The sequence below is a fragment of the Polypterus senegalus genome, chromosome 2, assembly GCF_016835505.1.
Source record: "Polypterus senegalus isolate Bchr_013 chromosome 2, ASM1683550v1, whole genome shotgun sequence".
In the NCBI taxonomy this organism is placed as follows: domain Eukaryota; kingdom Metazoa; phylum Chordata; class Cladistia; order Polypteriformes; family Polypteridae; genus Polypterus; species Polypterus senegalus.
The window spans coordinates 287,518,503-287,543,329 of record NC_053155.1 but is presented as its reverse complement, the minus strand read 5'-3'; the positions used below and the strand labels follow the sequence as shown (position 1 = coordinate 287,543,329).

The 24,827-nt window shown below is 37.0% G+C and overlaps 1 protein-coding gene across 2 annotated transcripts in view; it reads left to right on the top strand.

Annotated features, from left to right (window-relative positions):
* Positions 1-24,827, top strand: part of katnal1 (katanin p60 subunit A-like 1) — a 47,105-nt gene that overhangs the window by 14,714 nt on the left and 7,564 nt on the right. For both annotated transcript variants that reach the window (XM_039745725.1, XM_039745724.1), the window contains 7 exons: positions 718-878; positions 965-1,133; positions 2,138-2,265; positions 6,249-6,354; positions 14,839-14,997; positions 22,230-22,356; positions 24,276-24,410. In XM_039745725.1, the coding sequence (XP_039601659.1) occupies positions 718-878; positions 965-1,133; positions 2,138-2,265; positions 6,249-6,354; positions 14,839-14,997; positions 22,230-22,356; positions 24,276-24,410 (985 nt within the window). The remainder of the gene's footprint in view (positions 1-717; positions 879-964; positions 1,134-2,137; positions 2,266-6,248; positions 6,355-14,838; positions 14,998-22,229; positions 22,357-24,275; positions 24,411-24,827) is intronic.

Below are 24,827 nucleotides of genomic sequence, written 5' to 3'. Positions count from 1 at the left end.
TGCAGAAGAAAGAACCTTAATCCAATATACAACAGCTTGCAGAAGTGATTCTTCCTAGAATCTCCGATACTGTATGTTCAACAAACATTTTTCTGAATAAGGTACGGTGCAAAAAATATTTAATTTCAAAAATCAACCTCCTCCCAGTCTTTCAGGTAGCCAGTTTCTTTGCTATTTACTTGTTAGCAATTTGGAGCAGCCATTCATCTGATGTCTTTTTCCAAGTGACCTTGAGTGCACAGGCTTCTCTCCATCTTCACCAATGACTATCACTGCTTTGTGCTGTCTCAGTGTTATTGTTGTAATTATTTGTGAGGGAGTGATTCTCATGTGGACTTCCCCATTGTGTCACAGAACATCTCAACTAACATGTTTACTGATCTTATACTCAAGCTGGACAACAGCAGCAGCTACTGTACCCATTGTCTTAACCATATAGGCAAAGTCTTCCATGCCAGTTTTCTCTGTAATTCTGCAGCTTCACCAGTGACCTATTTTGTTGGATTGATTTTTGTTACACAAACTTTAATATCTCAGTAGTCATTAGCAAAACATGAACAGGTGTTATTAATTAGGTAATTTAATGTTAATGTTACATAAGTCTACACAAATAAAGGAACATTCTGGTATGGTCCCACCATACTTTTCATGCCATAAAAAATACTGCATTTGTATAAAATATAACAATTTTTAAATATTCATTTTTCCTCAATGCAGGTTAGACAAGAGTTAACAGAAGAGTATGAGCAAGTAAAAGGCATTGTGCACACTTTGGAAAGTTTCCGCATTGATAAACCTGTAGAATTCTCCACACCTCATGTAGAAGAAGCCCTAAAAGACCCTGCTGTTTGGCCTCCACCAATTCCAGCTGAGCACAGGTAAATTAAGTAAGAGAGGTGAAAATTGTTTTAATTAGAATTTGTGAAATAATCAACACAGTTATATACATCCCTTTTTTGTGCAGAGCACCCAATCAGGTGAAGCGTCCTAACAGAGAAATTAAACCTGTGAAAAAAGAATCTCCTGTTGTGCAACATCGAGGGCCTATTGGCCGTGCTCAGCCAATAGCTAAAGGAGACAAGCTAGGAATCAAGGACAGCAAAGATGCAAGAACTAAAGCCAAAGACGATAAGGTAATGCAATTAATTCCAAATATATCAGTTATTTTCTTATTGTCTTAAAACAACTGGGTTCTTAAAATTTAAATAGAGCCATCATGATTTAATATTATGAAGCGATTCGGCAAATGAGGAAGCATTTTCAGTCTGTTGGATATCCAGCAGTAAAAATAATGTGGCATCAGGTATGTATTTGATTTACATTCTTTCAAGATGAATTGTGTTTAATTAGAATTGGAGATATTTCTCTGATGTCGTGCTAGTCAAACTAGCCATACTAGGTCCTGAGAATGTTGTCCGTTGGTCACAATATCTGATTCACAGCCACACTCAGAACATACAGTTAGAGAGAAATTGACCTGATCAACATACTCAGACATGCATGTTACTTCATTAACTGCCAAGAAGTAAGTAAATAATGATAGTGAGGAGTTAGAGTGTACCAGACAGCCCATTTGTTGTACCAGTAAGAGACTATAGCCAAAGACAGTTAAATGAGGATGTCGTAAAAGAAGGGTTAGTCATAGGTATTTTTAATTTGTTTCCGCTGCCTTAAAAATAGAAAAGTGCATCAATAGTCTGAAAACTGTCTCTAGAGGATATTTAAAATGATGATCATCTAATTATCAATTGAATTTTAAACTCATAAAGTTTTCTGTCTTATTTCATGCATCCATCTATTCATTTTCTGATGATATTTTTACCAATATAGGGTTTTGGAAAGCTGTATTTCATACGAATGCTTTCAAGGATGGTTCTCCATCACAATATTCACTCACCTATACTATAACCATTACTCAGTTGATGTAATTGGTCACTATTCATGTGAAATGTACTAAGTTGTGAAATTAAGCCAGATCTATTGTTGTTTACTTTTAAGAAGAAAAATGTCACCATCACAATGAAGAAAATCTATAAATAATTATGTATTATTACATATATTTGGGTGGTTTCAAATCTTTTTAAAGAAAGCAATGGGATTATTAGAAACATATTACAAATGTTTAATTTTATTACAGGGAAAAAAGAATCAACAGGATGCTGGAGGTGATGGTGACCTTCGTAAATTTGATGGTACTGGATATGACAAAGATTTGGTGGAAGCACTCGAAAGGGACATTGTTTCCAGGAATCCAAATGTTCACTGGTAATGTATTTTTCTGTAAATGTTTTCATCATCATTGATTTTTTAAGGTTTAAGCTTTGTATCCAAGAAAACCTCAAACATAACTCTATTGCAGTCTACCAACTAGATAGTTTAATGTTGTATGCTATGAAAAATAAGTTAATTATCTTCATATTATTTTTAGACTATTTGAACCAAAAATAACTTGAGTTCCAAGTACATGAAATGTGAGCCTTTCAAAGTATTTGTCTATATTTGACCTCAAGCAGTCACTAAGAATTTAGTTATTTAAAATTATTGTGTTATGTTAGGTAGAATGCCTAGAGGGGGCTGGGCGGTCTCATGGTCTGGAACCCCTGCAGATTTATTTTTTCTCTAGCCGTTTTAATTTTTTTTTGTTTTTTCTGTCCTCCCTGGCCATTGGACCTTACTTTTATTCTATGTTAATTAGTGTTCTCTTATTTTAATTCTTACGTGTCTTTTTTTCTCTTTCTTAATCATGTAAAGCACTTTGAGCTACATTATTTGTATGAAAATGTGCTATAGAAATAAATGTTGTTGTTGTTGTTGTTGTTGTACAGTAATTTCAGTACTTTAACAATGCTAAATACCCACTACATATCACTTTTTAAATTGTACAGCTAAGTAAATCAGAAGAATACTAGGGTTACTTATGGTAACAATCCATGAGTATAGATGAGGAAGTTAAAAAGATTATTTTTATATGTTTGTTTTAATTTTGTAAGGAAAAAATATTATGGAGAATGCATCTTTAACATCTCTTATTTCTATGCATATACTGTATACCTTCATATTTTAACAAAATGTATTTTTTCTGCCTTATACCACTGTTTGAGATGAGCACACTATAAGCAATGGGGCAAATTAACATTAAGTAGACTTAAAATTCCAAATTAGTTGCAAATTCTCTGCATGCAATATCGGAGCCTTTGACCTTCCCATGTCATCATACTGTTAATATGAGATGCTTTACAATATCATTGATGCAGCCATTTCCAGTAATATTTTGCTGTAGTTGGTTCTGACCATTAAGCAAGTGAAATGCATGCATAGTTTGCCATAAAAATACAAGACCAACTTAGCCCATCCAGAACTTTGTTCTTATTTCCTTGAGATGACCTTCTTAGTTCTGATGGCACTGACTGGTTGCATGTGAAGCACCAGACAATGAATATGAAGATATTGTTTTGTATATAGGTAGGAATGTTTTTCTGTGTGCTTCCAGAATCATTCTTCTTCTTCTGCATCAATAGTTATATTATCAGTAAAGGTGATTGAGCCTGTTCTGAAGGTGTTCGTGTATGCCTAGGCCATAACATTATCTTTACACATCCTTGCCTTACCATGATTATGTTTGAGGTTTTATCTCTATCTCTTCTCCCATAACTAATTTTTTAGGAAATATATTGTCTTAGTTTTACACTTTTTGCATTTCATACCCCTGCACCTTGAAGGTTGTTGGTGATTTTGGTGATAGCTACTTTATTTGTTTTTAATCTCAACCAATCTGGACACTGGTCATTATAAGGTACAATATCAGTTATTTCTCAAGATATTGCAGATATTCTGTTTACCTGCACAGTGTTTAAATGGTTGATGCTATTTCTTCACAGCTATAGGGAGTAGGCACAATTTTCCTGTCAGTTTATCACAAAAATGCAGGCTAAATTAGTTGACTTCCCATAAGTATGTGCACAAGGATCCCTTGCAGTGGGCTGGTTTCTGCCTTTTGCCTAATGCACATTTTCCACATGACCCTAAACTGTTTAAGTGGGTTGGAAAGTAGATGAATGATCTTGCTATACAATGGTCCTGATTCAGTTATTCTTTTTGCAACATCCAAATCACTTTCTTTTTTCCTAAACAGTTCTCTGATCTTCATTTTCAGCTAACTCCAATACTCCATCAGCAGACATTAAAAGGAAGAGCTAAGTTTAAATTAGAAGCTACACAATCATATTTTTTGTAATACTGTACATACAATTAAAGCAATGGGGAACAGAGTCAGTTCTAGGAAATGAGACAGTACCCTGTACATCTAGCAGAAAGTCAGGAAAAAACAGAACTGCAGTTTCTAATAGTAGGTAACCAAATTGTAAATCCCAGTGGTATGTTTATGTAACTCTGTTTTAAGTTAATACTCATGTGGTGGTTGTCATTGTACTGTATTATGTTTGTCTTATTCTGCATTGTGACCTATTGTCTCTTATTTTCTAAGGCTGAAGGGTGTGTACATGGTGGCAACTTGGTGCCAGTCTGTTGCAATACACATAAACATATTGGTCATTTGAAATAAGACCAGGTCCTTTAAACTGATATTTTATAAAATAGTCAAGTAGGCAGAATGTAAGAATGATTAACCAGTAGGCTTAAAGAAGAGAAAAACAAACCTGACACAAGAGAAAAAAAATCTCTGGGGGTGAAACCGTAATGATTACCTGCAGTCAGTTCATTTGATTGGTTTCTTGTTACTTAAGATACTGCATGTGTATTATCTGTGTTAAATTCATATTTTATTTCTTTAACATTTTTAAATATGAATACATATTTTTATTTCTAGGACATATTCAAGTATATTTTAGCTAAAGAAAAATATGCTGTTCTAATATGTAATAATGCCAGATAGCCAGAAGGAATGCTTTAGCACATTGCATGCATTTTTAAATGTGTAAATAATTACAGTAACACATATCAGAGAGGTATTTGTAAGCTAATAACATTTTTTATATTCAAATCTGTTTTTAAATTGAACTCTACAAACTAGCTTTTATTAAACATTAGAAAATCTTTGATACTGAATACTAAGAGGTAAGCTGTTTTTAGACGGTTGTTTATGAACTGTGTTAATTTAACGGTGAAATGTCCTGCTGTGTCATGAAAAGAAAAAAAAACAATTCAATGCTTGCTACCTATTGCTAAACTATGTAAAACATGTTCATCCATACAATTATTTATTTTTTCAAGCACATTTGCATTATATTCACCATTTCTATTATTTGATTATATTCATGCACTGCTTATTTTTAAATGTCCTTCCTTATTAAATTCATTTTCTACTAAACCACACTAACTACAATATAAGCTGAGGACATCCAATCTGGAAAGATGATCACCAATCTTACATAAGTGGTACATCTTACAAGTTGGCATTTTCATAAAAATTTAGTAGATGCTACAGTGTGTTAAGAATGTTTAACAAATGTTATTTGATTTTTTTATTGATTAGTCCATTCCTTTAGCTCTATTGCTATGTACACTAAATATGAATATTTTAAAATATATTGCTAAATGTTTCCGTGTTCTACTTCAGCGGTTAAGATGTTGGATGAACAATTCAGCATACTCATCTGAAGTAAAACTGACACAGTTTTATGCAACTTCTCAAAATATTACTGTCTTTGTATTAGGAAAGAATCCTACACAATTCAATTTTTGGATTACGTTTGGAAAGAAAAATTTGTTGTAAATTACTTCGTTATTATAATTATTTTGGTATGAAGTACATTTAAGATAGAATTGCCAAGAATTCTGCTTGTCTTTTGATTTCGTATTCATTATGTTGTCCGTGTTTTTAGAATGAGGTGACACATTTGTCACAATAATCTTTCTATTTTGAAACATATATGCTGGAATATATTAATTGTACAATTTCTATGCTGTTCATCAAAATAGTTTATACTCTTTGTTAGTCTTCAGAAGCCACTACATTCAGTACAGTGTTTTGTGAAAGCTCAGCCTACATCCAATGAGACTCAAGGACAAGTCAGTATTCAGCTCTGAAAGAGATACCAGACCATTGTGGAACACTATATGAAAACTATAGAAAAATATAGCTTCAGTGCTGCAAGATACTAAACCTTTCCTATAAATAGTTACTTTATACAACATTCTTGCGTGTCTTCTTCTTTAGTAACAAACATATCAAAGCACTTAAAGAACTTAGAGTGAAAGTGATTTTTTTTTTTATCTAAATGCACCATTAGGGATGACATAGCAGATCTTGAGGATGCAAAGAAGTTGCTGAATGAGGCAGTGGTGTTGCCAATGTGGATGCCAGACTTCTTCAAGGGAATTCGTAGACCATGGAAGGTGACTATTACAATATACACTTTTGATGCATTTAGTTTTTTGCTTTTTATGTTTTGAGCAAATAGTCAACACTTATAAAATTGTATTTTATGGGATTTATATGTTCTTTTTTTATAAAATAATGCTATGAGCAGAACAGTTTTGCAAGTCAATTATTTTCCCTTCATGCTATTTTTAACGATAATTCATTCCCCATTGGTTTGTGTTTACCACATCCCTTCTCTAACCAACCCTCAAGGCTGCTTATATTATGAATATACAGGATTCGCTAGTAGTAAAACTTGTATTCAGTATAATCAGTTGTACTAAAGGTGGACAAGTTTAAGTTTTTATTTGTTGTACTTAAATGAAAAGTTGTTAAATGAAAATATGTTTTAGGGAATAAAATTTGTTATAATTTTCTTTCTATTTCTTGAATGGCTACATAGTTATTTTGATTTTGTATTATGTTTATCTTATGTATTATCTTATGTGTCTAATGGTAATCATTTTTATGTTTGGTTAAGTTAGCCTTACTGCACTGCTTGGCAATATTTGGTTATACACTCTAAAGTTATACACTCTAAATTCCGGCATTACTAGATTCATTTGACTGTGAATTTTTACAATATATAAAGCACCCTAAACATTAGAGGTGGTTATGGAAAGAAAACTTGATTGACTGAGTTAAACGGTTTGTGTTAGATAACATAAACAAAACAATATGTAGAATCATTTATGTACCTGTAATAAATAAAACACCATTTATTACAGACTAATAATACAGATAGAAGTTATATACAAACTTTGAATTTGGTATAAATAAAAAAAATTGCAGCTTTCTTACTATATGATAATATACTGTATTGTGTAAATAATATTAATCATTAAATAAAAGTATGCAGAAGATACATTATCAAAAGCAGACACGTTTATAGAAGTGCACATCACATACCACTGAAGAAAAATTGGTAACCACAGTGCTGCAGTTTGCTATGCAATACTGCCCTCTAGTGTAAAAAAATAAATTGTGTCGCTTTAGAATTTATGTGGGAGACACGGTTATTTGGTTTTGTCAATTTCAGCGTATTGAAACAAACAAAAGCACTGCATTTTTGTATAATCAGTTCATTGTGTTTTGAATTTTTTTTAAATGTAATTTTATTTAAGTACTACTAAGTGTAGTTATTTTTAGTTCGATTAAACTATGGACACAGATGAGAATAGTTTTGGTAGCAAGTTCTGGGAGTACAGAAACATTCAAGGAAATAAAAAGACAATGTTTGAATTTAAAATCAGTATTTATAATAACAACAACAACAACAATAATAATAATGCATTGGCATACTTGTTAGTGGGTTTGAATCCCAAGATTGGCTATTGTATGTTAAAACAAATGAAAGTAAATATTCTTACAGTACTCCAGTTTTTCTCCCAAAACTAAATTGACTTTTAATTCCAAGTTGTCCCTGAAAGAGTGTGAATGTGCATGACTAGGCACTGCAGTTTACTGGCATTCTGTCAAGACTGCTTCCTGCCTTGCTGTCATTGTTACTGGATTAGTTTCCATCCCCCTGAAATATGAATGTTGCAATAATAATGACAGCAGTAATAGCATTGAGAGCCATTTTTTTTTATTTTGTCTATGTGTTTATTTTATTTTATTTAATTCCAGTAGTGCATTAGTTGGCACTACTGTTTCATCACTCTCAAGGTTTAATTTCTAAATGGTGTCTCTCAATGTGGAGTTCATAGGTGTGACTCCAAAGTAATGCTATAAGATCAACTTTTACTGCATTAAATTTGGGGAAATCAAATCTGAATCATATATACAATAAAAGTATAAAAATATTTTTCTGAAACCAAATAACACAAAAAAAAACTGGACAGAATACAAGGAGCATATTGGTGCTTACATCCTCTTCATAATGAAACCAAATCTAAGATGCTGAATTTACCAAAGGTGTGATCCACATTGGTAGAATAATACAATACAGTGGAACTTGTTTTTTGTGTAGCGCTCTTCACTGAGCAGGTGCACAGTGCTGTGAACAATTCTCAGTTAAAATACAGAAGTAAAGTATAGATCATACTAATTAATTAATACAGAACTGGTAGACATATAAGTGCAGATTTGTTAAAATACATTAAACACAAATCAAAACCAGCAATGTGTGTCTATTACTTAAATGATTAACTTTGGTCAGTTGACAATGGTGGATGTTTAAATTGTAAAATAGAAAGTCAAAAATAAAGTCATGGTTCTGGAGACCTAGGCCAACTGGCTGCCTACCCACACCTGAGTTTTCTGTAGTGGATTCTGTGCTGGCCGTCCAATCAGATGAGAGAATCTTTCCAAACAGTGATTCCAGTGCTTCTTTATCCGACATGACATTTCCATATAAGGAGAACTGTCTGGCAGTATAGCAGTTGTACCAAGTGCCACATCAAGTTACTGACAAGAAAAATATCAAATAGGTGGGTTAGTAATGGTTTATAAATACTGTATTACTTATATTTCTGCACAAATGACTAACAAATAGAAATTCAGTATGCACAGTTAATCAGCTGCTCTAGTCCGGGTATGCTAGAATAAATAGTGAGTCTTTAGCCTGGATTTAAAAGGTGAGACTCAAGGGGCACCTGTTATATTAGCAGGCAAATCATTAAACAGCTTTGGAGTATGTAACTAAAACTGACTAAAAGCTTGACCTACCAAAGTTATTTTTATTAATCTTTAATAAGTAGGCCAGCATCATGACATCTCAGTGTGCACTCTGGTTTATAAGTAACGATTCAGATATGTAAGTAGGGCCTTGGGCATTTAGAGGTTTATAAGTTAAAAAGAGGATTTTGAAATCAACCCTAAGCTTAACTAGAAGTCAGCATAAGGACTTGAGAACTGGAATCATGTGTTTGTATATTCTGGTTCGTGTAATACTTCTTGCAGCAGTTTTTTGAATTAATCAAAAGCTCCATAAAGAATGATTTAAACATCCAGTGAATAACGCATTGCAATATGCAGTCCTACCAGAATTATATGTATGAATTACAGTACTTTCTCAGTACAGTAGAACCTCGGTTCATGACCATAATTCGTTCTAAAACTCTGGTTGCAAACCGATTTGGTCATGAACCGAAGCAATTTCCCCCTAATAGGATTGTATGTAAATACAATTAATCCATTCCAGACCATACGAACTGTATGTAAATATATATATTTTTTAAGTTTTTAAGCACAAATATAGTTAATTAAACCATAGAATGCAAAGTGTAATAGTAAACTAAATGTAAAAACATTGAATAACACTGAGAAAACCTTGAACAACAGAGAAAACTAACACTGCAATAGTTCACGCTATAGCACTACCAACCGCTGGCTAAAAGCACAGTTTTAAGCACAGGGAAAAAAAATGAACATTTGAAAAAATCCGTAATTTAATAAACCACTAAGAAAAATAACATTGCAACAATGCACGCTATGAACCGATTGCTGGAAACAGAAGTGAAAACAAAATCAAGCCCAGTGCATTCTTTAACTGCCTTCCTACCTTAATGCGTCCAACTCTCTCTCGCGTTGCCTGTGTGTCTGCATCTCGTGCTGCCTCTGTGTATGTCGCGCTCTCTCTGGCACTGCCTCTGTATGTGTGTGTGTGTGTCGCACTCTCTCGCGCTGCCTGTGTGTCTGCATCTTGCGCTGTCTCTCTGTGTGTGTGTGTCGCGCTCTCTGCGCTGCCTGTGTGTGTGCGCATGCACTGCCTGTGTGTGTGTGCGCTTGCTGCCTGTGTATGTCTGCGCGCTTGCTGCCTGTGTGTGTGCGTCTGTCTCTCTTGCGCTGCCTGTGTGTGTGTGTGTGTCGCACTCTCTCGCTCTCTCTCTTGCTCGCTGCACAGGGAGAGACTGAATGTGTACAAACCGAAAGGGAAACTGACTTGTTTGTATACCGAGTGTGTGGTTGTGAACCAAGGCAAAAGTTTGGCGAACTTTTTGGTCGTAAACCGAGTTGTACATGTACCGAGACGTTCATGTACCGAGGTTCCACTGTATCTGTAATATCTCTCAATTATAATAAAAAAGTTCTGGGATGAGACGAGACTTTTTAGCCTGGGACGAGACATGACTTTTTCAGAGAGATACTGTCATTTCCCCGTAAAATGAGACTTTGTGCCAAGAGGTTTAACCGCGCCTGGGGCCGGAAATCAACGACAAAGAGTAGATGACAAAGTAGAATGTCATAAGGAATTCAAAAACATTGGTGCGATACACATGCAGCGCAGATCAGAGATAATGAAAGTACTAAAATCTGAAAGTTTCAAAAAATGATAATAAAGATCTTATTAGCGCAAACAAACGAAAATTATTACTCGGTAAAATAATGGAACAGCGAAAAGAGATTTAATATATTGTTCATATTTAAACTTTAAATCAGAGACATGTAGATCGTCTAATTTATGTTGCCATCAGGGAAAAGTCGTGTTTCTTCCCAATGAAGAGGCGTATCCGCAAGAATTAAAAGATTTGTTTTTGATGAAAGTGAAATCCACATACGTGAATGGCAGAGACGCGAAGTGACTGGCCTGTATTGCAAACCGGGGGGGTTGGCGAGCGAAGTTTATAAAACATTTCATCTTCCAACATTTTTTGAAGAAAAAAGTATGTTTTGGACAGTTTTGTTATGTTTGTTTTAATTTAAATGCTAGTGTCAAAAATAACATCTAAATTGCGTGCTGACTGGGTACAACTAGTGGTGATTTCAACTCAGTTAAAGAGTGATAGAATTTTGCTTCAGTCTGCATCATTCCCTCCAATAATTAACATTTCTGTGTTTTCCAGTATTCAGAGACACATAGTTTTCATCCATCCACTCCTTTAACTCACTAACACATCTAATTAAGGTCTCTGCTGCTTGCGTATGTGGATTTCACTTTCACGAAACAACAAATCTTTTAATTCTCGCGGATTAGCCTCTTTATTGGGAAGAAACACTACTTTTCCCTGATGGCAACACGAATTAGACAATCTAGAAGTCTCCGACTTAAAGTTTAAATCCGAACAATATATTCAATCTCTTTTCGCTGTTCCGTTATTTCACCGAGCAATAATTTCCAATTGTTTGCGCTAATGCGATCTTTACTATCATTTTTTTGAGACTTTTGAATTTTAGCACTTTCATTATCTCTGACCTGCTCTACATGTGTATTGCGGCAACATTTTTTAATTCTTTACGACATTCTATTTTTTCATCTACTCTTTGTCATTGATTTCCGGCCCCGGGTGTGGTTAAATTTCTTGGCAGAAAGTCTCGTCTCGCGGAACATGAAAGTATCTCTCTGAAAAAGTCATGTCTTGTCCCAGGCTAAAAAGTCTCGTCTCGTTCCAGGATTTTTTTATTATAATGGAGAGACTTATAAAAGCAGGAAAGCAAAAAATATACACTTTAAGGCTTAAAAGTTTAATTATTCTTGTCCAGTAGGTGGTGCTACTGGAAAACTTTCAAAAATGCTTAGTCTTTTTTATTTTTTTTTGAGTACACTATACTTGGTTTCTTCTGTGGGATGTTGCTATATTTTAGTAAAATTCTCCTGAATTTTTATTTAAAAGCAAAAAGAGTCATAATAAAGTAGAACTATAGTGAATTACAGCAATAGTTGCTAATTGTTTCTGTTGACATCATTTTTTAGGTGAAATTACCAGGAGAACTGAAATTTGCTTCAACTTTTATCTATTTATGGATCATAAGCAGCTGATAGTCTATTAATTTATATATCATAAAATTTCCAAAAAAAGAATCATCAATGTAAATTCTAAGATTAGTGAAGTTGGCTTTTTGCATATTTTATATCAATTTAAAAAGACAGAATTTTTATGAACTTTTTTTATTTCAAACTTATTAAATATCACTTATTTATTTATAATAGTTTATAGTAAAAATGTATATGGAATTACGAAAGTATTATAAATTAATAGCAAAGTTACCTGGTATTGTGTGGATGAGAAAGTGGAAACAAGGAAAGCTAAAAAGTAATTTCAAATAATATATTGTGAGAGTACATTACCCTTAAATTGGTTTTGTTTAGTACATAACTCTTGTATATACTGGAATGTGTCTTTCTGTGGGGTATTGATAAAAAATTAAGCTACAACATGTACAACATGTTATCTGCAGGAAATGTCCAGGCCACTAGTCTATATCTTGTGCTTTGCTGATACTGATTGTTGATCTAATATCATGCTTGACACTTGTTATTTTTATTTTTTAACTCCTATAGTGCACTGTTAAATTATGTTATTATTATACTAGTGCATCATTAAGGATGTTTATTTTATTTGAATAGTTACAAAATATTTCAATATACAGTATTTAAACTTTCTAGTAGCATGTATGTGTTTGTAAAGCCAATGAGAAGAATGTTCAATAACGCACTTTACAATACCTTTTTAAATTCACACATATCTTTACAGGACAAACTGTTCAAGTAAACTAGGTTTATTTTATAACTTGGAATACAATGCATGCTATAAAAAAGTCTTTTCAGCATGACATAAAACAATACAAAATAATTGTAATATGCCTCAAGAATCCTAATATTTTAAATAATAATTATTTGTTGTCAATAGCGTAATTAATAAAAAGCGTGTAGACTGTAAATTCTTATAGTGATACTTAAAGTTAAATGGGCCTAAAACTGGGTTTACATTTTTAATAATTATTAATACTTATATACTCATTTTTAGTGCATGTGTAAGTAGATGTATGCCTCAGACAAAATATTTTAGTAAAAAATAAGTAGCATATTGCTTATTAATGAAAGTCTATCTAGACTTATTTCAGCCTCTTAAAGCAGATGACTTTAATGTATAGTAAATCCTGTTTTTCCTGATTTTTTTCTATTTATGTAATAGAAAAATTTAATATTTACAAAATTTAATTTTGTCAAGAAGCTATTTTTTCAGACATTTATAAAACATTTATTTTTAATCCTACATATCACTTATGCAGTATATAATTAGGGAAAAAAAGGAAGGGAAGAGTAGTTTTGAACCAAGTGCTTAGAGTATTTATTTTTAATTCAACGGCAGCAGTATACCTTTATTATATAGTTTACCTATATTTTGACCAGATAACAATAGATAGATAGATAGATAGATAGATAGATAGATAGATAGATAGATAGATAGATAGATACTGTATTAATCCCAAGGGGAAATCCACATAATCCAGCAACAGTATACTGATACAAAAAAACAATATTAAAGTAAAGAGTAATAAAAATGCATGTAAAAACAGACAATAACTTTGAATAATGTCAGCGTTTACCCCACTGGGTGGAACTGAAGAGTCGCTTTGTGTGGGGGAGGAACGAACTCTTCAGTCTGTCAGTGGAGCAGGACAGTGACAGCAGTCTGTCACTGAAGCTACTCCTCTTCCTGGAGATGACACTGTTCAGTGGATGTAGTGGATTCTCCATGATTGACAGGAGCTTGCTTAGCGCCCGTCGCTCTGCCACAGATGTTAAATTGTCCAACTTTATTCCTACAATACAGCCCGCCTTCCTAACAAGTTTGTCCAGGTGTGAGGCGTCCTTCATCTTTATGCTGCCTCCCCAGCACACCAACGCGTAGAAGAGGGCACTCGCCCCAACCGTCTGGTAGAACATCTGCCAGCCTTCTAAGGAAGTATAGTCGGCTCTGACCTTTCTTACACAGAGCATCAGTATTGGCAGTCCAGTTCAATTTATCATTCAGCTGCACTCCCAAGTATTTATAGGTTTGCCCCCTCTGCACACAGTCTCCACTGATGATCACGGGGTCCATGAGGCGGCTAGGCCTCCTAAAATCCACAACCAGTTCCTTGGTCTTGCTGGTGTTCAGGTGTAAGTGGTTTGAGTCACACCATTTAACAAAGTCTTTGATTAGCTTCCTATACTCCTCCTCCTGCACACTCCTAATGTAGCCCATAATAGTAGTGTCATCTGTGAACTTTTGCATGTGGCAGGACTCAGAGTCGTATTGGAAGTCTGATGTAGGCTAAACAGGACCGGAGAAAGTACAGTCTCTTGCGGTGCTCCTGTGTTGCTGACCACAATGTCAGACCTGCAGTTCCCAAGATGCACATACTGAGGTCTGTTTCTAAGGCAGTCCATAAGATAATAGTCAGTAAGACAGACAGACAGACATAGATAGATAGATAGATAGATAGATAGATAGATAGATAGATAGATAGATAGATAGATAGATCTTTATTTGTCCACAAGGGGAATTTTACAGGAGTTGTTTAAATAGATAGATGGATATATAGATAGACGATAGACAGACACACACACTATAGTCTAAACACACACCACAATGACTAAAAAGGAAATATGTATGAAATCTTATTTGGCAATTAGTCAACACACATTCAAGAAAGAGTTTCACTGCACTCCGTATATGTATGTAATTACAACAACCATGAAGTTGAATTTGAACTTTGACATGAAAACTTTTTTCAAATAATTTTTTCAGGGTGTGTTGATGGTTGGACCTCCTGGTACAGGCAAGACAATGTTAGCTAAAGCAGTTGCAACAGAATGTGGAACAACTTTCTTCAATGTATCATCTTCTACACTTACATCCAAGTACAGAGGAGAGTCTGAGAAGCTGGTTAGACTTCTGTTTGAGATGGTGAGTGGCATTTTTGTCTGAATAGCAAAGAAAGCATGACAGTCTGTTAGTTTCCTTTCTAATATTTATACTTACTGTTTTACTTTAGCATATACATTCAAAAGAGCTACAATTAAAAGATTGTATTGGAGGAAAATTACAGACATTGTGAAAATGGTTCATAGATTTGAGTGTCTATTTCTGTTATTATAGATGTCCAGACATCTAGCCATCTATTTACTAAATGCACTGAGTGTATCTATTTCTGTTATTATAGATGTCCAGACATCTAGCCATCTATTTACTAAATGCACTATCAATGATAGCATTCATTAATAACATATCATTTTAGAGTCACCAATTAACTTTCATATGTTTTGGATGAAGGAGGAGAACATGCAAATTGTACACAAAGATTGATGAGGCAAGGATTCAAGCCCAGTGCTCTGGAACTATCAGACAGCTGTGATAACAGCTGCAAGAGTTTGCTGACCAACAGCAGAAATATTCACATGAATATTTAGTTTTTTGATGATTTCTGAAAGACTGGAAATTAAGAAACTTTGTCCCATTATATGATAAAGGTGATCATGCTGCCTCTGGTAACTCTTGATTAATTAGCATATCTCCCATGGGGAGGGAGGGGGAGTAATTGTGGAATGTAAGAATAAGAACAAGTTATGCAGGACAGATGTAATAATGTAGGCTTAAATGAGAAGATAAGATTTATATGGATTCCGGAGTTTTTTGAAGAAACAAAAATATTTTACTGTAATTGAAACTACGATATTATTAATCTTTCTTTTCAAAAACATTTCGAAAAGATGCTGGTTACAAAACTGTAAGCCACAGGTATTCAGGGAGTAGTGTGCAGAAGAGTCCTTTAAACATATAAGATAATGCCTTATGGCCAGAGGAATTTTCTCTAATTAGGTTCCGGTCAAAATTGAGGTTATGCAGCAGTCAAAGATAGGGCTTTTTTTAGATAATAATGTAAATATGTACATGACAACAAAATTAGGTGAATTAGTAGATAACCTAGAGTTAGAAGAATGCCTATAGACAAATTTGAGATATTGGCAGATAAGTGGTATATGCATGTAAGCAAGCAAAAGTATTAAATAAAAGTACATAACAGGGACCTGAAGCTATAAATTGTACATTTTGAGAAAGCCTAAGGGTTTTTGTAGTAGTAGATATGGTCTTAATGGTCTTAAGTATACACTTTGCTCCAGAAAGAGCTATCAAATATCTTATTTTCACAGCTATCATTAGCCATAACAATGTACCTACTTGTTAGACTATGTTTTCTGTCATTTTAATATTTTGTTTTTGACCTCATTATATATATCTGTTTGTCTTATTTTTTATGTTAAGTGTATTATGTCCAGTTCTTGATATGTGATAGGCTACAACTTAGTTTAGTCACATTTGGATGCGACTTAGAAGCAGCAAAGACATAAGCAAGACACAAGGAATATTCTGTAGATTTCCCAAGTCAGATAAATGCATCAATGTAAAACTTGTTAATTAATTTGAAAAAAACAGGTCTACTGGGGAATGTTAAGGGATGGAGGACTTCAATTACCCAAATGATAAAAATCCATCCATCCATCCTCTTCCGCTTATCCGAGGTCAGGTCGCGGGGACAGCAGCTTAAGCAGAGAGGCCCAGACTTCCCTCTCCCCGGCCACTTCTTCCAGCTCTTCCGGGAGAATCCCAAGGCGTTCCCAGGCCAGCCGGGAGACATAGTCCCTCCAGCGTGTCCAAGGTCTTCCCCGGGGCCTCCTCCCGGTTGGACGTGCCCGGAACACCTCACCAGGGAGGCGTCCAGGAGGCATCCTGATCAGATGCCCGAGCCACCTCATCTGACTCCTCTCGATGCGGAGGAGCAGCGGCTCTACTCTGAGCCCCTCCCGGATGACTGAGCTTCTCACCCTATCTTTAAGGGAAAGCCCAGACACCCTGCTGAGGAAACTCATTTCAGCCGCTTGTATTCGCAATCTCGTTCTTTCGGTCACTACCCATAGCTCATGACCATAGGTGACGGTAGGAGCGTAGATCGACTGGTAAATTGAGAGCTTTCGCTTACGGCTCAGCTCCTTTTTCACCACGACAGACCGATGCAGAGCCCGATCACTGCGGATGCCGCACCGATCCGCCTGTCGATCTCACGCTCCATTCTTCCCTCACTCGCGAACAAGACCCCGAGATACTTGAACTCCTCCACTTGGGGCAGGTTCTCTCCCCCAACACTGAGAGGGCACTCCACCCATTTCCGGCTGAGGACCATGCTCTCGGATTTGGAGGTGCTGATTCTCATCCCAGCCGCTTCACACTCAGCTGCAGAGAGATCCAGAGAGAGCTGAAGATCACGGCCTGATGAAGCAAACAGGACAACATCATCTGCAAAAAGCAGTGACCCAATCCTGAGTCCACCAAACCGGACCCCTTCAACACCCTGGCTGCGCCTAGAAATTCTATCCATAAAAGTTATGAACAGAATCGGTGACAAAGGGCAGCCCTGGCGGAGTCCAACTCTCACTGGAAACGGGCTCGACTTACTGCCGCAATGCGGACCAGGCTCTGACACCGGTTGTACAAAGACCGAACAGCTCTTATCAGGGGTCCGGTACCCCATACTCCCGGAGCACCCCCCACAGGATTCCCCGAGGGACACGGTCGAACGCCTTTTCCAAGTCCACAAAACACATGTAGACTGGTCGGGCAAACTCCCATGCACCCTCCAGGACTCTGCTAAGGGTGAAGAGCTGGTCCACTGTTCTGCGACCAGGACAAAAACCACACTGTTCCTCCTGAATCCGAGGTTCGACTATCCGACGGACCCTCCTCTCCAGAACCCCCGAATAGACTTTTCCAGGGAGGCTGAGGAGTGTGATCCCTCTATAGTTGGAACACACCCTCCGTCCCCTTTTAAAGAGGGGGACCACCACCCCGGTCTGCCAATCCAGAGGCACTGTTCCCGATGTCCATGCGAACCCCCTCCTTGAACCGTCACCTTATCGTGGTGGAGGGGTTTGCGTGTCCCAATAATCCTAGGAGCTATGTTGTCCGGGGCTTTATGCCTCTGGTAGGGCCACCCAAGGCAAACTGGTCCTAGGTGAGGGATGAGACAAAGAGCGGTTCAACAAACCTCTGATGAAGAATAAAAACCTTGGACGACGTTTTCCCTTGCCCGGACGCTGGTCACTGGGGCCCCCCTCTGGAGCCAGGCCTGGAGGTGGGGCTCGATGGCGAGCGCCTGGTGGCTGGGCCTGCACCCATGGGGCTCGGCCGGGCACAGCCCAAGAGGTAACGTGGGTCCTCCTCCCCATGGGCTCACCACCTATGGGAGGGGCCAAGGAGGTTGGGTGCAGTGTGAGTTGGGTGGTGGCCGAAGGCGGGACCTTGGCTGTCTGATCCTCGGCTACAGAAACTGGCTCTTGGGACGTGGAATGTCACCTCTCTGAAGGGGAAGGAGCCTGAGCTAGTGCGCAGGTCGAAGGTTCCGCTAGATATAGTCGGACTCACCTCGACGCACAGCTTGGACTCTGGAACCAATCTCCTTGAGAGGGGCTGGACTCTCTACCACTCTGGAGTTGCCCCCGGTGAGAGGCGCCGAGCAGGTGTGGGCATACTTATTGCCCCCCGACTTGGAGCCTGTGCATTGGGGTTTACCCCGTGGACGAGAGGGTGGCCTCCCTCCGCCTTTGGGTGGGGGGAAGGGTCCTGACTGTTGTTTGTGTGTATGCACCAAACAGCAGTTTGGAGTATCCACCCTTTTTGGATTCTCTGGAGGGGGTGCTAGAGGGCATACATTCTGGGGATTCCCTCGTTTTGCTGGGAGACTTCAATGCTCATGTGGGCAATGACAGTGAGACCTGGAAGGGCATGATTGGGAAAATGGCCCCCCCCCCCAATCTGAACCCGAGTGGTGTTTTGTTATTGGACTTCTGTGCTCGTCACAGATTGTCCATAACGAACACCATGTTCAAGCATAAGGGTGTTCATATGTGCACTTGGCACCAGGACACCCTAGGCCTCAGGTCGATGATCGACTTTGTGGTCGGTCGTCGGACTTGCGGCCATATGTCTTGGACACTCGGGTGAAGAGAGGGGCAGAACTGTCAACTGATCACCACCTGGTGGTGAGTTGGCTTCGATGGTGGGGGAAGATGCCGGTCAGACCTGGTAGGCCCAAACGTGTTGTGAGGGTCTGCTGGGAATGGCTGGCAGAGTCCCCTGTCAGAAGTAGCTTCAACTCCCACCTCCGCAGAACTTCAACCACGCCCCGAGGGAGGTGGGGACATTGAGTCCGAATGGGCCATGTTCCGTGCCTCTATTGTTGAGGCGGCTGACCGGAGCTGTGGCCGCAAGGTGGTCGGTGCCTGTCGTGGGGCAATCCCGAACCCGCTGGTGGACACCGGCGTGAGGGATGCCGTCAAGCTGAAGAAGGAGTCCTATAGGACTTTTTTGTCCTGTGGGTCTCTGGAGGCAGCTGATAGGTACCGCAGGCCAAGCGAACGCGGCTTCGGTTGTTGCTGAGGCAAAAACTTGGGCATGGGAGGAGTTTGGAGAGGCCATGGAGAACAACTTTCGGACGGCTTCGAGGAGATTCTGGTCCACCGTCCGCGTCTCAGGAGGGGGAAGCAGTGCAGTGTCAACACCGTATATGGTGGGATGGTGCGCTGCTGACCTCGACTCGGGACGTTGTGGGTCGGTGGGAGGAGTACTTCGAAGACCTCCTCAATCCCAAATGATAAAAATGGAAAAGAAAAATCCAAATATCATAACACAGGAACAGAAAGTCATAGATGCAATCATAGAGTGTTTTTTAACACAGCATTTTAAAAACACCAACAACAAAAACGTCTATCCAGGCTTGAAATTCTTCAATAATCAGTATGCACGTCAAGTGATAGAAATTATTAAACTATTAGTATTTAGTTCTGACAATATAAAAAAACCTCACAGTGGTTTGATAAAATCAAATCAAAGGTTTTGTTATGGTGAAGATCAAGGGTAGCATTGAAAAAGGCAAGAAGTGGTATTTCATGTTTTCTACATTAGATTAATAATCTGGATGCACATTCATTACTCAGAAGTCAGCAGTTAGTGTTGCCTCAACTGTCAGATATCTTTGTTGAATATGTGTTTCACCCTTTGTCTACTCCACATTTCCAGAAGGCTGTTTTAAATAATTAGCTAATGAGTAAATCTGACTGTCTGATTTTCAAGACATTTTAGACATTTATAGTACATAACAGCAAAAAATAAGGTATCCTTATTTGAACATTTAGACTCCAGACTCCCACAAACACATACATTGGTATGAAAAACTATTTGCCCCCTTCCTGATTTCTTATTCTTTTGCATGTTTGTCACACAAAATGTTTCTGATCATCAAACACATTTAACCATTAGTCAAATATAACACAAGTAAACACAAAATGCAGTTTTTTTAAATGATGGTTTTATTATTTAGGGAGAAAAAATCCAAACCTACATGGCCCTGTGTGAAAAAGTAATTGCCCCTTGTTAAAAATAACCTAACTGTGGTGTATCACACCTGAGTTCAATTTCCGTAGCCACCCCCAGGCCTGATTACTGCCACACCTGTTTCAATCAAGAAATCACTTAAATAGGAGCTGCCTGACACAGAGAAATAGACCAAAAGCACCTCAAAAGCTAGACATCATGCCAAGATCCAAAGAAATTCAGGAACAAATGAGAACAGAAGTAATTGAGATCTATCAGTCTGGTAAAGGTTATAAAGCCATTTCTAAAGCTTTGGGACTCTAGCGAACCACAGTGAGAGCCATTATCCACAAATGGCAAAAACATGGAACAGTGGTGAACCTTCCCAGGAGTGGCCGGACGACCAAAATTACCCCAAGAGCGCAGAGACGACTCATGCGAGAGGTCACAAAAGACCCCAGGACAACGTCTAAAGAACTGTAGGCCTCACTTGCCTCAATTAAGGTCAGTGTTCACGACTCCACCATAAGAAAGAGACTGGGCAAAACGGCTTGCATGGCAGATTTCCAAGACGCAAACCACTGTTAAGCAAAAGAACATTAGGGCTCGTCTCAATTTTGCTAAGAAACATCTAAATGATTGCCAAGACTTTTGGGAAAATACCTTGTGGACTGATGAGACAAAAGTTGAACTTTTCGGAAGGCAAATGTCCTGTTACATCTGGCGTAAAAGGAACACAGCATTTCAGAAAAAGAACATCATACCAACAGTAAAATATGGTGGTGGTAGTGTGATGGTCTGGGGTTGTTTTGCTGCATCTGGACCTGGAAGGCTTGCTGTGATAGATGGAACCATGAATTCTACTGTCTACCAAAAAATCCTGAAGGAGAATGTCTGGTCATCTGTTCTTCAACTCAAGCTGAAGCGATCTTGGGTGCTGCAACAGGAAAATGACCCAAAACACACCAGCAAATCCACCTCTGAATGGCTGAAGAAAAACAAAATGAAGACTTTGGAGTGGCCTAGTCAAAGTCCTGACCTGAATCCAATTGAGATGCTATGGCATGACCTTAAAAAGGCGGTTCATGCTAGAAAACCCTCAAATAAAGCTGAATTACAACAATTCTGCAAAGATGAGTGGGCCAAAATTCCTCCAGAGCACTGTAAAAGACTCATTGCAAGTTATCGCAAACGCTTGATTGCAGTTATTGCTGCTAAGGGCGACCCAACCAGTTATTAGGTTCAGGGGGCAATTACTTTTTCACACAGGGCCATGTAGGTTTGGATTTATTTTCTCCCTAAATAATAAAAACCATCATTTAAAAACTGCATTTTGTATTTACTTGTGTTATATTTGACTAGTTGTTAAATGTGTTTGATGATCAAAAACATTTTGTGTGACAAACATGCAAAAGAATAAGAAATCAGGAAGGGGGCAAATAGTTTTTCACACCACTGTAATTTGATTAATATTTTTTTAAATGAATAGTAGTGTCCATTATACACGCATTTTAATGCCTTTTTAGTCATTAAAATACCTTTAATGCCTTTTTAGTTACAGAATCAAATGTACATGTAACATAATACTTTACATTTCAAAGTTCATAGTTATTGAGAGGGACAATTAGAAAACAATTTTGTCAACCCTGTAATATGGAAAACGAGATAATAAATATGTGATGATAAATATGATATTTGAGACATACTGAAATATTAATACATTGCTTTTGTTATTTTATTTGAACCAAAAATGTTTACCCTATCTTCCTTCCTAGGCTAGATTTTATGCCCCCACTACAATTTTCATTGATGAAATTGACTCCATTTGTAGTCGCAGAGGGACTTCTGATGAACATGAAGCCAGCCGCAGAGTGAAATCTGAGCTTCTTGTGCAGATGGATGGTAAGAACAGTCATGGTGAAAAATAGGCCATAGCCATTAGAAAACAGGGAAATGTTAAAATTAAGTACTGTGGTTGCCTTACTTTTCTGTCTAGGGTGTGTTGCTAAAGTGCTGTTTTGTGAAATGAGAAAATTTATATTATATGCACCGGTCTAGAACCAAAATAGGAAATTGTTGGAATAGGAGAAAGTGAAAGGATTTAGACAGGAAAATGACATGATCACTTTAGAATCTGTATCTTTATCAAATATTTCTATCCAAATACATTTATAAAAGATAGGAGAAACTGAAAAATAATAAATGTTGCATGTTAGGACCATCATTAGAATGAAAATTAAGACCTTCACCAATAGTCAAATTATACAGATGAAATGCATTTTGTAAACTACAGAAAACTAAACTTTTGGAAATGTAGCTGAAAGTAATACCTGTGAGCTCAAATATGAAGATTGGAAATTCAAGTTGTATTTTTGCATAATCTAGCTATGCTGTTTCTTTTACTCTTTTATAGTGTGATGTAAGTAATAGACAATAAATCTAAGTCATGTACTTGTCTATTGAAAAATAACTTACATTTTAATAAAGTGGATGGACAATAAATAAATACTGTAGTACAAATCTCATTAATGTGACAGCACAAATGGTGCTTAAATCACTGCCAGGATTGAAAAGTCCTGAAATGCTGTCTAACATTAATAAAAATCTGCTGTATAAGACACATTTAAGATCAAGTATGACAACCTGCTCTTTAGAAATACAGACTGAGAATGAAACACCATAAATGAGCTCCTAGCACACTGTGCTTCTTTTATGAAGTGGAATGCTTTGAATTATCAGAGAATGAGATCAGTTAAAGTGCAGTATGTGTAGGTGGATATCATTTAAACTGCCATATATGATATCTATGTCACACAAAAAGGCATCAGTCAAAAGGCTTAAGAAAGCAAACAACGTAGTAATTCAGATTATCAAAGAAATACTACTCATTTAAATGTCGGAATGTGTTTTTTCTTGTCATGTATATATATATATACTGTATATATAAAATATACACATTTGTGTGCTTGATATTCCTTTTGAAAATGTCATACCCTGAATTTTTCTTCAGCCTCTTTTTCCCATACATCCTTAAATGCATTTATTTTTGAGTATTTGCAGTCTAGTTCAGACGCCATAGTTGCTGGTAGTGAGCTCAGCTCCATGACGTGCAAGAAAGGAACAAACTCTAGATGGGGTGCCAATCCATCACATGGCACACTTATGCACAAGCCCACACACACTCAGAAAGGACTAATATTAGATTCCACTATCCATATTCTGTGTTAGCCCTTGAACCTGAGTAAAAATGGTATTTTATTTATTAATAGACATTGACACAGGTTATGGATGAGGTTAAACAACACAGCCATTTGGACATTAAAAACCACATAATCTCTTATCTTACACAAAAAAAAACAAGTACTAGGGCTCCTTATTCATTTTTCTTGTATTTTTTGTTAACTTCTTCATCTTCTGAAAGGCAAAATGGATTCTTTTACCCACTCCTAGTGATGCCTGTAGCGGGCATAATTTAAGTTCTAGCGATACACACTCTGGTAACACTTCCCTTCCCTGATTAGTCATTTGGTCTCAAATATTTGCATTTTTGTGGTTAGAATTTTTTTTTGTTCTGGTGAGGCTGCTGATGAAGGAAATCCAGTGACAGGCTGTCATTTTTATGTTAGATGCCTAACCCTGATATAAAATGACATCAAATGAATGCACATAATATTCATTTACAGTATTTCAGTTTTAGAGGCTGATTTACAATATTTAATGAAATTAGATTGGCCATTTACAGTATATATAATTTGCACAAATTATCTTAATTTGTTTTGCTTCTATGTGTACTAAACATGAATATTTAATCCTTATTTTAGGTGTAGGTGGTGCTATGGAAAATGATGATCCTTCAAAAATGGTAATGGTGCTGGCGGCAACAAATTTTCCATGGGATATCGATGAAGCTTTAAGGAGAAGACTGGAAAAACGTATATATATCCCTTTGCCAACAGGTTGGTTTTATTTTTATAGCTGTTTTCTTACATTTAGGGTTATTTCCATTATTTTATAATAACATGAATTTTCAGTGCAGTATCTGTATAAATTCTGACACAATCCTTGGTGTTAAATTTCTATGATGATAATTACTATTTTGTCTTAATATTTATTTAAAGTATATATTTGGAAATGTTTAATTCAGTTATGCATAGCTTTTTGAACCTCCTGACTCTTATTTTGTCTTTCTTTTTGTTAATAACTTTTGTCAGTTTTTCCATGATATTATCCTGTCACTATTTTGTGCTTTGTTTTTTAATGTGCATGCTGCCATTTTAAGATTTTCCTTTTTGGCTGTGGGTCTTTTATTTTTGGCAAAAATACCTGATTAATGCCATATAATTGTAGATCGTTTGATGCATGACGTCATTGCT